Source organism: Fragaria vesca, linkage group LG7 (genome assembly GCF_000184155.1).
Source record: "Fragaria vesca subsp. vesca linkage group LG7, FraVesHawaii_1.0, whole genome shotgun sequence".
Lineage (NCBI taxonomy): Eukaryota > Viridiplantae > Streptophyta > Magnoliopsida > Rosales > Rosaceae > Fragaria > Fragaria vesca.
The window spans coordinates 15,122,148-15,135,390 of record NC_020497.1 but is presented as its reverse complement, the minus strand read 5'-3'; the positions used below and the strand labels follow the sequence as shown (position 1 = coordinate 15,135,390).

Genomic DNA, 13,243 nt, shown 5'->3' with positions numbered 1-13,243 from the left:
CCATGCTTTCACCACTACGTTCACCTTACTAGTATGATAAGAAGCTGATCTCCCATGAAAGTTGGTACTTCGGCGTGCACAAGTCACTGTTTCTGAATTCTGATCATTAGCGACTAGCACGGCACCTGCTAACAAGTGTCACGGTAACGCACAAGACGTACTTCTATACATCCTAAGTCTACCCTTATTCTTCCACATAACCAGCAGAAGAATACTTGATTCGCGAATGACTATATCTATATGAAAGACAAAACAATTCAGATTAAAGTTCACCCAATCCATCCTCTAAAGAGGATATATAACAAACAACAACAATACCAACAAAGAGAGAATAGTTCAAAAGAGCAGAGTGCCAAAACTTTTGACCAACCAAAGCAATCAGCAATTTCCAGACAGCCAAACCAATTTCACAGTGCACACTCAAAATCAATCATTCAGCAACCAAGATTCCAATCAAGCAAAGCAATGACCCATAACACAAGTCCGAGGTTTTATCTTATAGCTCTGATACCATTCTGTCACATCTTGACCTTAGGGTATGACTAATGTGATAGATTAAATCGAAAAAAAGATCGGTGGATTAATTTTTTTTTTAATAAACTTGGAAGGAAGCAAGACATCATAACTAAATAACTAAAACTTTAGCTGCGTTGGCATATTGGAGGAAGTAAGAATCATTCTGTTGAAAACAACGAGATGAAATAGAATGGGCAACATGTTCCTTTCTAGATGGGGACTAGATGATTCTACACCAATCAGATATTTTCCCCCAAAATTAATTAAATAACAACTACACATATATAAAAGAAAATCTGATTTGGAAATATAATTGGTAGTCCAAAATATAATCAAAATCAGAATCCTAGTCAGAGAAAAAAACACACAAAAGCAATTCGATAAATAAACCTAATTAAAATTGAGATCATTACAGACATATATGGACTTCACCGTTAAGAACAACAGCCATGGACGAAGCCCCAGCTCAGAAGTATCAGGCCATGGATGAAATGAAATGGAGAGGAGGAATGAAGTTGGGGAAGATGCAAGACGAAGCTAGACGATGAAAGCGGAAAGGTTAAATGAATCTTAGTATCCAAACGATGTTGTGCGGGTAATTAAGAAAAATGACGTCGTTTTGTTTCAAAAAAAAATTATTAATTCTTATTTCAAGTGTTTGTTCCAAAATTTTGTTTCAAACTTTTTCTCCAAATTTTTGTTTCAAATTTGGATACCAAATCCCTGGCACTAATGAGTTACTTAGTTTTCAGGGCGGACAATGTAGACTGATTAAATTCCAAAGTCAACTAAAAAAGAGTCATCCCATTCGTTTTCACTCCACAAAAATTGAACTGCGCCTAGGCCTTTCTAGATCTTCTCGTTGTTCAGCAGCGTTGCTCTATGCCGAGTTGGGGTGTTGCCTCCCGGGGCCTTTGAAAGTTATAGACCCTATCGTCTCTTGAATCAGGTTTGTCTCGAGTACAATAGAGGAATTCGGGCCGGTCGGATTGTGCAGGGTTGATTGTTGTCGTCAAAAATCACAAAAATAAAAAGGTTCTCGCCCACAAAACACTTCTCTTCTACATTCATTCAGTCTCACTTGTTGCTTCTTCTAGACCTCTTTTATAGAGGTGACACATCGTGGATGTTCTTCTCTTCCATTTTGCTCTCCACAACTAACCTCATATTTTCACATGAAACAATAGTCGTACATTGTTGGTCACTTCACTCTTTAGTCTTTTATAACATCATGAAGCATAATATTAGTACTAGTGAAACAACCAATTCAACGAAACTTACGATTATCAATAGTTCAAGTCGAGAATGAGACAATATGACATTTTTATCCTACAACAAAGATCTTGCCACATAACGTCCTATCATGTTAACCTTAATCTTTTTCTTGTAAATCCTCGAACTTTGATAAGAACTCAATACTTATATGATTTTCTATGGAATTCATAAAAACAGGTTAATAGATAATGCAAGATGAATGAAATGCAAAATGAATGCATTGAAAAATGCAAAATGCAAAAATTTCACACAAAAACTAGGGTTAGAAATTTTTTATTTTGCAGTAGTTAATAAGTTTTATATCACTTTCAATCATAAGTTTTAACAAAATAGAATAAAATATTAATTGAAATGTTTTAATCACTTCACTCTTTAATCTTTTATAACATCATGAAGCATAATATTAGTACTAATGAAAGTAAAACAACCAATTGAACGAAACTTACGATTATCAATAGTTCAAGTCAAGAATGAGACAATATGACATTTTTATCCTACAACAAAGATCTTGCCACATAGCATTCTATCATGTTAACCTTAATCTTTTTCTTATAAATCTTCGAACTCTGATAAGAACTCAATGCTTATATGATTTTCTATGGAATTCGTAGAAATAGGTTAATAAATAATGTAAGATGAATGCATTGAAAAATGCAAAATACAAAATTTCACACAAAACTAATGTTAGTAATTTTTTTATTTTGCAATTAGTTAATATATTTCATATCACTTTTAATCATAGGTTTTAACAAAATAAATAAAATATTAACTGAAATGTTTTAATCACTTCACTCTTTAATCTTTTATAACATGAATATTTTGCATGTAATAAAGATATGTTTTCGGGTGGATGGTTTCAAGGTAATAAGATTTCTTAAATATTATATTTGTTAAAAAAAATTAATTAATTTGGTTGTCACACATTTACCTATTATAATTGTGTTCAATATATATAGTTCAATTTTTTAGTGCAGAGGTCCATATTCATAATAAGAAGGTTGATCAACATTACCGTCTCTCTTTGGAGTCATACGTGTCAAAGTACGACATAGACTTTATGTGAATGCCTTTACATGTTAGAGTATATATGGCTCGGGCAACCTTCATCGGATGTCCCTCTTTATATGTTATGTATGGTATTATTCAGTCTGGAATGATGAGGAGATTATAGACATGCTATCAACTGTTTGGTATGCATTTTGAACTTTTATTTTTTAGTATGCGTAATTTCCTATCGGGTGTTTGTCGAGCACAGACGCCGATTCCTATCGGGTCGCACAATGCAAATAATGAGTTTTATGTCGCTTTCTTATGCGGTGATCGAGTCCGGAACCACACTGTCAAGTTTCGTGATTGCAGTCTACACCCAGGGGTGGGACAAGACCATGGAGGCTGCGCAAGAGAAGTTCTCTGACAGAAAAGCTAGAATCTTTGAAGGGGACAGTGAAAGATCATGACCGTACACGAAAAAGGAAGGAGGGTGAGATACTGAAGGGTCTGAAGACAGTTAATGACGGTGTGAAAGTGGTGGAACGCCAGACTCAAGGATAGTGGAGCTGGTTGACGGGGAAGAAGGAAGATGGGAGAATGGAGGAGGATGAGAAAAAGAAGGAGGAGGGGATAAAGTAGGGGGATCCGGATCCTCTCCTCATAATTCTCTACTCATATTGCCTAATAAATGAATCTCAACCATCCGTCCAAAATGGATGGTCAGGATCTATACGCGTTCTTTCAGGTGATATATCCAATATCTCTTCTCTCCTCTTCCCCAACTTCTCGTCATACTCACACAATATCTCCCTCTCGTCTCTTTCTTCAATCCTGGTTCTAACACAATCACACTCACACCCATCATCTATCAGTTCTATTCCAGCAGACCAGAAAAAAATTGATGTGATTCACACGGGGAGGACTTACTAATCCACTTGAAGCTCTCTTTTCTTTTGTAATCAATCATCAATTACGAAGTAGAGTATGAGCAATAAGGAGCTTTGAAAATCAATTATCATCTTATGGAGAGCTTTTCATGACATACGGTTCTCTGTCCTGTATACTTATGGAGTTCAGTTGAGAGGCCTCTTCTTCCTTAGCATTTGTACCACAGTACATAGACAAAAAGTGAAAAGTGTGGCTCCCTTTGCTTTTTGATACCAATCCTTACCCATTTTGCAATGTCATATTAACAATTAGACACTCCCTGCTTCTGAACATACAAGAATCCAGTAATTTTTTGTGACTGAATTTCATACCCCTTTTGGGTAAAATGGAAAGCTATCATTGGTGTACTTGCTTTTTATTCTTGGTCATTGTTGAACGGATGCTATGAGCATTTGTTAGCAAATTTTCAATCCTTCATCTGTTGATCACTTGTTAGCAACGAATGAGAATACTGAATATCAATTACCATCAATTGATCAACTTAATTAGAAAATCATCCCTTCTCTGAAGCACCACAACAGTACTGGAGTCATAATCCCAAACACTGTCAAACAAAAGAAGAAGAAGAAGAAAGCTGAATATACATAAATCAGTATTCGAGAGAGAGGGAGGTGACTCGGAAGGGGAGAGATGGGTGTGAGACCAGATAGAATTTGGGAAAGAGGAGAGAGATAGACGATATATCATTAAAGAAATCCTGAAAGAACGCATATAGATCTTGACCATCCATTTTGCACGGATGGTTGAGATTCATTTATTAGGCAATATGAGCAGAGAATTATGAGGAGAGGATCTAGATCCAAAGTGGGGATAAGTGTTTTGTTTAGTATGTAAATGTGAAATGGTTTAGGGAATTATGATGGGAAATCAGAGAATTAAGGAATCGAAGTTGTAAATCTAGGCAACAAAGAGGCTAATGATGGTTGTTATGAATGAATTACTACAAAACGGTTTTAATGGTCATATTATGAACAAATGTGAACTTGAAAATATGAACAAATGTGGTTGTCATGAGTCGGGCATGACCTTTGAGCTTGAAAATGAGGAACTTTTTTCTTCAATCTTCTGAACTTTTTTTTTTTATCGTAACAAATGTTCATACTTCAACGATCAAACATTTTGAGTTTTTATTTATAAACACACAAACAAAAATTGGATATTACAACATATCTAGGTTATCATCATTTGAATCATCATAGGATTACCACAAAACTATAATTGAAATCATAGATTTAGTTCAGTTCAAATTAAGCATTCCACCATCATATATAAGACTAATAATATTATTGAATACTAATCATGCCTCTACCTTTCATCCTGATATGCCTCAAAGCTATGTTTGTGGGTGATGACAAAAGGGTAAAAACCCTTTAGGAGCAGCAATATAGAAGTTGTTGATAGTGATGTTGCGAGAGTTGTCCACCAACTTGAATTTGATACATCCTTTCTCTTCTTTATTCTTCCAGTCGCCTCGTCGTACCTCCACCTCCAACTTGATTCATATAAGTCTGATTATTTATTACTACACTGCTAAAGACTCATTTTCCTTTATTTGAACTGAATTTGACTGATGATCATGTAGCGAATATTTATTTTTCATCTATAACTTTTTTTTTTTTGAGTATTTTCATCTATAACTTAACTTTGTATGTTTTGGACTTCCTATTAATCTTTCTCTTTCTGAAACAATTAGATTGTTCTTTCCAATGTCTCTAACTTTTGTTTTCAAAGACTAATTAATCAACCAATTTGGACCACAATTTAACAATTGAGATATGTCGGGTGAAGTAAACCATTTCCAAGCAAAATTATATACTCAAACGATGATGCAGGACTAGATTTTAGTCAAATTCAACAAAAAATCTCGAAACGAAAGAAGTTTCGTTACATTAAGAAAAATGATTTGAATATTGGAAATTGGTATTCAAATAAGCTTCTTAATGATAGAATTAACCATAAATTACTCTTTTGGATATATCGGGTTTTTTTAGCAAAAAGAAAAATTCTGGATTTTGTATCGGATTGGAGCAAATTAATACATTTCCAGAATAGGAACAACGAGATCTATAAGAATCATTTTAGTGAGCCCCGTCAGATTTAGGCTAAAAGATATCATTTTGATTTTCCAATTCGCATTTAATATTATTAATTTCCAATTTCCATTGGGTTTTATGATTTTCTAGTTCTATTCTAAATAAGATTTAGTCAGGAGTTAGGGTCTATATAAATGCACACCCTTTATGTTGTATTATTCAATTCATCAATCATATTATTATCAATCAAACTTAAGAGGTTTCTCTTATTTTCTGGTAAATTCCAGAGTTCTACCTATGAGTTTATGTTTGTAAACTCTCTATTTTTTGTAGGGTTAAACGTTTGTTAGCCCCCCGTATTTCCCGCTGCGTTAAACGATAAGCATTGTATTTTCATTAAGACCAGTCAAAAATTATTGTAAATGTCTATATAAAACTCTAGCATATAGGTCGCTAGTGATTAACTGGGGATAATTTTCAATTACATAAGTGAAAAAAGGTGTGTCAATAACACCACCCACTTATTGACACATGCTAAAATGTGTTTCACACAGTTCATATATGAATGGACATATTAACTAGACCAGTTAGAGCAACAAAATGAAGAATTATCTGACATTTTTTTTTTTTGGGTGAGTTGACTTGGGACTAATAAATGTCTCATGTTCTTAAACCTTCTGCTCCCATGCAATTTGTGCGGGTGATTAGAAAAAACTATAGGTTGAAGCTAGGTTTTTGTTAAAACCCATGGAAATCTTGGATCTTGGTCACAAAATTTTTTGAACACAGTGAGCATTGTAAATACCAAATCAATTCTCAATTTTCAAGAATCTTTGTCTATTTGATCCTGATGATTTAAAAACCGATTTTCATGGACATAAGTGCTCATTTGACTAGCAAAGCTGTTACAATAAGAGATTTCAAATCCCAAAGGATACATTACTTGGTAAGGATGACCAGGTTACACCTTCCATCGTACTGTTAATGATAAAGGCAATAGTAATACAAGCCAAGGGACTCAAGGAAAGTGACAGTGTTTGAGGAAGAAAAAGAGAATCATATATAGGTGATTTTGAACGAAAATTCTTTTATGCACCAAAGTATAAGTGAACCGAGCAACTAATATGTAATATTTTAATCAAGTCATCCACGTCGCATTATCATGCAAGTATTCTAATACCGTTAACAAAACTGAAACCTAAAAAAATAATCTGAAGTGTTTCCAACACAGAAGGTGAGGACCTAAGATCAAATAAGAGGTACTTTTATTATGGGCTCTTAATTTGATCGGATCAAAAATAAAAATGAAATAAAGAAATGGGTGCGGCTATTACCACCTCACCAAATACTTTGTTCACCCCACATTTCAATTTTAAACTAAATATTCCAATACTAACCTTATAATCAAGAATTTTTGTGAAAATATAATATTAAACTAAAATCTATAAAATCCAAACAACAACAATTCTCTACATCTTTATATCGGGGAAAAAAAAAATTCTCTACATCTTTCAAATTAGATTTGAGAATCATTTCAATCTTTAACAGGATTGTTATACAATGTGGTGGGATTATTCATTCTTATTTTTATTTTATTTATAACTTTAAATGTAGGCTTTCATATATATATATATATATATATATATTCATAATCGTAAAGAATGAACTCAAGAAAGAGATCCAGGAGAACATATATTAATGAGAAGAATGGAGGTCTGCGTCAAATATATTGATGAGATATTTGTATATTTTTTTTAGATTTTATCATATTGAGGAAAATAAAAGAAAGAAAATAAAAATTAGATTTTCTCAAAATTTTAAGGGCAAAATCAGAACGTTAAAGGTAAAAAATAAGACATGGGATGAATTGAGTATTTAGTGGGGTGAAAATAGCCGCACCCTAAAGAAATTTAGAGTATCTAGTCTTGATTGGATCTTCGCATACGACGATTTAAGGACTTCCACATTAATGGTCTAAGTGCACCTTGGTGCGTAGAATCTGCTCCGAATTTTGAAAAAAGTTTGGCCAAGAATTGAAGAAGGAGGTCTCTTGCGCAAGATACAATTCATTTGTCAATTTAGCTTAGTTATAGATACAATTCCACCGGATCTTGGCTTTGTTTCTTTACCTTTTGAACCATTTAATTCAGATATAGTTTACTCATATTTGTCTTCGTTTTTCATGTCCACAGTCTGGAAATTGTGTTATGCCGATTTACATGTTTTAGATGTCATATCAAGACCCTCGTTTTAGTTACCAAGCCCTAATCAACTCTATTTGGTGTGGTAATGAAGCAGCCGTATTCTAGACAATTTTCTATCAATGTATAAAATTTAGTCTTTGAAGAGACATGTCAATTCACAAAAAATACGAACAATAATTAACACGTTTCTAATATATAGAAAAACGAAAAATAAAGCAGACCTAAATAACTAAAAAAACAAATGACGGGCCTCTCAATCCAATTTGCCCGAAAGGGATGGTCCTAATAAATGGCCTAGGCCCCGAACAGAAACCAGTCAAGTTAGGGCTCTCTCTCTCTCTCTCGGCGTATACAATCCAACGAAGTCTCCCGTTTCAACCATGGCCGTGAGAGCTTATTGCATACCAAGAAAGGATTTGGACCCGGAGGATCCCCGACGGTCGGAGAGGCCAAGCGACGAATTTCTGCAGGAATTCTGGGACATGGGTCTTCTCCTTGTTGATTGTATGTTCCATTTGTTTCCTTCAATTTTATTTTGTTACGGGGAATTATGAGATTTTGGTTGTTGAAACTTGTCTGCAATCTACTTGATAATCCTATCAAATTTATGATGCATGATTCTATACCTGATTTTTTTGTTTTTCTTGTCTTCTGTCGATAGTTCTAGAATTTGATAGATTCTTTCGAAGAAAAAATAAGGTCCGTAAAAATAAACTGCCAATTAGTAAACCTGGGCCTACGATGAAAGAACAAAAGCGAAACTACGGGAGCTGGCTCCCTCGCCAAATTCGTGCATGTTCTAATCAGGACCTTGCTCCTGCTGATACTAATGACTCGTGCACAACCTTCTACTAGTTCTGCCTTCATGGGTTGCAACTGTTGTGGGATCACCCACCGGCGTCAACATTGTCCAAACCGTGCGCAACCTGCTCATGAGACTGACCAAAATCTGCTATCAGTTCATGCCAGACCTAAGATTAATCCCAAGTCTCACCCTATGTAAGCTGTGTTTGCTATGTCAAGTATTTAGCGACTCATGAACTCCTTTTGTTGTTAAATCTCTTTGCAGTACTAGGTATTTAATGTCAATGTCAATGGTGCTTGTGTAAACCCTGACGTTGTGTAATTTATTGTGTGATTTCTGAATACTGATGTTATATCTCAATCAGACGCTCAGCCGTAAGTTAATGGTATATTAACTATACCAGTTAGAGCAACACTATGAAGAGATATCTTGAAAAAAAAATATCATGTTCTAACCTTATGTTCCCATGCAATTCGTGCGGGTGATTAGAAAAACTACAGGTTGGAGCTAGGTTATTGCTAAAACCCATGTCGGAAATCCGATCAATATAGTTGACTAATTGACGAAGGGAACACATCCATGGAAATCTTGGATCTTGGTCACTAAAATTTATGAACACAGTGAGCATTGTAAATCCCAAATCAATTCTCAGTTTTCAATATCTACTCTAATCTAATTTTTGTTGACCAACCTGGTTTCTTGTGTCACCATTAGTTTTTCTTTAATAGTTTGTTGGGCAAGACAACCTCTTTAATCACTGAGATTTGTCAATGCAGGATCCAAATTCCACGGACAAAGAATGTGTGATGCTTCTGCATCTTTGCTGTCTTACTGGTTTGTTTTTGTCTCTCCTAGGGTTTGGTCCAGGCCGTCCAGCCTAGCTTGTGAGACTTGTGAGATATCTTAAATGTCAAACAAAAACTAGTTTATTTCATAAGAACCCTTTTTTCATATGAATGATTCAAAGTGGTTAGCATAGAGGTGGAATTATTTTGGCTCAAGAATCTTTGTCTGTTTGATCCTAATGTTTTAAAAACCGATTTTCATGGACAGAAGTGCTCATTTGACTAGCAAAGCTGTTTGAGTAAGAGATTTCAAATCCCAAAGGATACTGTATCCAGTATTTGCGGCACAATAGAAGATCAAAATATGATGAAATCAACTCTATTAAGTACACTGTCATGTCCAACTTCCAAGAGTATTATGATTCATCAATGCCTCAAAACCTGGATAGCTTGGATCAATATCTGACTGAAATACTTCCTCATCGACGATTAGGATCAACCATGATCAGAAATGTAGTGACAGGCACCATATACCAGAGAAGAAAGAGTCGCTAAAATGAGCATTAGTTGCTAGCTTGATATACATTATCAGCGATTAACAGTTGGCAATTTGTCTGAATATAGTACCAAACTACCAAAGCGTTGTCTATCTGTCTCGATCTCCCTGCCTCATGCAGTGTTAATGAAAATGCAGATAAAAAGCAGTTCTCTTTGATTTGAGGAAACCATATTGCAGCTTTCATGTAATTTCATATACCATTTGTGAAGTAAACTGAACTCCTGAAAAGAATCAACGAAAGACCGAAAAAATTGCAGGCTGGAATCTGAACTAAAACAAACCACAGTTTAGTGGGGTGGGATTTCCCAAGAGTTTTAGTACAGAAAGTTAAAAACGTCAACACAAGAACGAAGAAATGCAACTATACAAAAAGTCAATAAAGAAGAGTTTCTAATCCTCAAACTTCCTACAATGTCTCTGCCTGAATCACTAAATTTGGTTTTCTGACTATGAAGTATGAACCATAGAGAAGAAACACCAGAGAAGTTTATGTATACACTTCTATGGTGTCTTCTGGTCTCGTTGGTCTTCAAGGCAAGCATTGCAGTTGTAGCCATCATGCCATATAAAGTCCTCTGGCTGTCTTCAAAAACTCACTGCCAAAGCAACCAAAACACAATGAATATATAGTCACATATGTGTCTAACAGAAAAATTCAGAAGTAATAAAACACGAAACTACCTGAAGGGTTCATCGCCGGTGTGTCTAATAGCACCTGTTGCATCCCGGTACAGTACATTACTCAGCATATCTGAATTTTCTTTGCCAAACATGTTGGCCAGCTTTCTGTACAATTCTTGGTATGATCTAAAGACCGAAAGATCAAGGGTCCCTGCATCCCCAGATTTAACAAACACTTTGCAAAGACCAGTCTCCAAGTTGTGATCACTTCCTCCATCAGAGCAATTTTCCACTGAATCATTGCGATGTAATGCAGAACCAGAGCCATCAGACGAATTTCCTGTTTTCTCTGGACATGATGAACTATCGTCCCCAGAGGAGCTCTTCGACATCTGCTGTCCCTCAACAATTAGCTGACCGAACAAAAATATGTGAGGCGTCTTTATCTCATCATTATCCCTTAAATTGTGGTAAGGGATACCCTCAGTAACACGGCAAGGAATGTCCTCATTGGTTTCAGCAATGCGCATGAAGTTACCTCCAGGGGTTCCAGGAGGGGGAACATGACCAAGTTGCTGAAAGCCAACTGGAATTAGACCAGGGGGTAGATTGTTGAGAAAATTCGTCGAAGATAGTCCAAAATGAGCTTGCCTGGCTCCCTGTATGCCTGCAGGAATGTTGTCTGATAAATTACACATAGTGTTGCTGGAAGTTAGGAAATTGCCGTATACTGATTGCATTGGCAGTTGGCCAAGAAGAGAATAGTCTGGCGTCTGTTGCAGCCGCAACTTCTTTCTTGGAGGTGAGAAGGGAGAGAGATCAATAGCTGGTATGCTCGATACCAATTCAACCAACCATGGACTAACACTTCTTACATTTTGGAGCAGATCTGGCTCATCCCATGCCACCTAAAAAGATGAACAATTCTTCAATCTCTGACAAGACATAGTACATTATATAGTCTACTTAAAGGGGAAGTATACTTCATATCAGGCATGTGTATAGAACTATGATCTACTTTACGGAATTACAAAGCTAAAAATCAAACATGACCAAAATGTATGCTAGGCTAACAACATAGCAATAGTATAGGAAGCGGGAATGGAAATGTATATGTGCAACTCACCTGTAAATAGCGCCATGGAGAATCAGGCCAACGGGGATCTGCATAATGAACAGAAGATACAGTCCCCATGAACCAGCTTATCCGAGAAGAATCCTCAGTTTCAAAAGGCATTTTGAACCTTATTCCCGAGCACCAGCGAATTTGCATTGCAGCTCTCACCGATGCGGCCTTAACACAAAACTCAGGTGTGCTTGCCCTTGGATAGTACACAACCTCAAAAGGCTGGCCACTGACAGCAAGAGTTGCAGCTTCTATAACATGTTCGGCCTTGACTCTTCCTCTCGTAGTCCCACTAGAATTTTTATCCATCAACTTATTTCCGTTCTCCCTTGAAAAGCCAGAATAACCATCATACTGAGAGCAAGAATTTCCGGAAGGAGTGTTCCAGCCACAAGGGTATTCAGGTCCACCACCAATCCCTCTTTTAGCCCTTCTAATACCAACACAGAGGTCCCCATTTTCTGCTCGGAAAAACACAATAGCATCCCCAGCAACAAGCTTCTTGTTGTTCACAAAATTGCTCCATCCTGTGGTCAAAAGGTGACGGCGAGGAGTACCTCTATAGATATGCCTAAACTTCCAAATCTCACCATGCACATCCTTTGCAAGAATGGTCTGAACTGGGGGATCAGCCGAGTAATCCAAGCGCGGAAAGATAGTCTCAGCACAGAAGCGAGGCACAGAGAACCCTCCCCCATTGTTAGCATCAGACTGAGTCAAAGTCTTAGCAAAAGATGAGGGTTTCTCAGGATTCTCTTGCACTCCATTGTTGTTCCCAACAACCCCATCATCCTCAAAATCAAAACCTCTCTCTCTCACTGGAACCAGCCTCATTTTCGCATAAACCTCATCGGTTTCAGGATCTGCCATGTACCTTATAGCAGATATCCTAGACAGAATGAGTGCTGGAATTCGAGAATTCCCAAAATCCACATTCCCCTGGGCATACTCAGCATGCCCCTGAGGGAAGTAGAAGACCTTAGAGTTGATAGGTGGCAATTGAACCATGCCACCAGCACAGGCATGCCAGAACTGAGAATCCAATCCTTTCTCTGAGTGGTTGTTGTTGTTCTTCATTGGCTCCCTCACAGAATTCATTATAGTAATCATAGTATCACAAAAGCATAGAGATCATCTAAAAGCTTATTTCTTTTCAGAGCAAAACTGCAGCTGTTAACAATGAAAATCACAAAAGAACAAAACAAAATCAAAACCCATAATTTCTTCAAAGACAAAAACCTCACAAAAGCATTCATGATGGGAAAAAAAATGAAATAACTGCTACAATAGGAAAGCAAAGTATCAATCTTCAACTGATCATCCAGGGACCCATTACAGTTCAATTGGTGGGAATCAAAACACAGCAACACACAAGATAAAC

The 13,243-nt window shown here is 36.4% G+C and overlaps 1 protein-coding gene across 1 annotated transcript; it reads right to left on the bottom strand.

Annotated features, from left to right (window-relative positions):
* Positions 1 to 10,671: 10,671 nt before the first annotated feature.
* On the bottom strand, positions 10,672 to 12,972 carry LOC101295870 (auxin response factor 18-like). Its single transcript, XM_004308738.1, has 3 exons — positions 11,863 to 12,972; positions 10,797 to 11,644; positions 10,672 to 10,711 (listed from the first exon to the last, which is right to left on the bottom strand). The coding sequence occupies exons 1-3, from the start codon at positions 12,970 to 12,972 to the stop codon at positions 10,672 to 10,674; spliced, it is 1,998 nt and encodes a 665-aa protein (XP_004308786.1).
* Between the last annotated feature and the right edge of the window lie 271 nt (positions 12,973 to 13,243).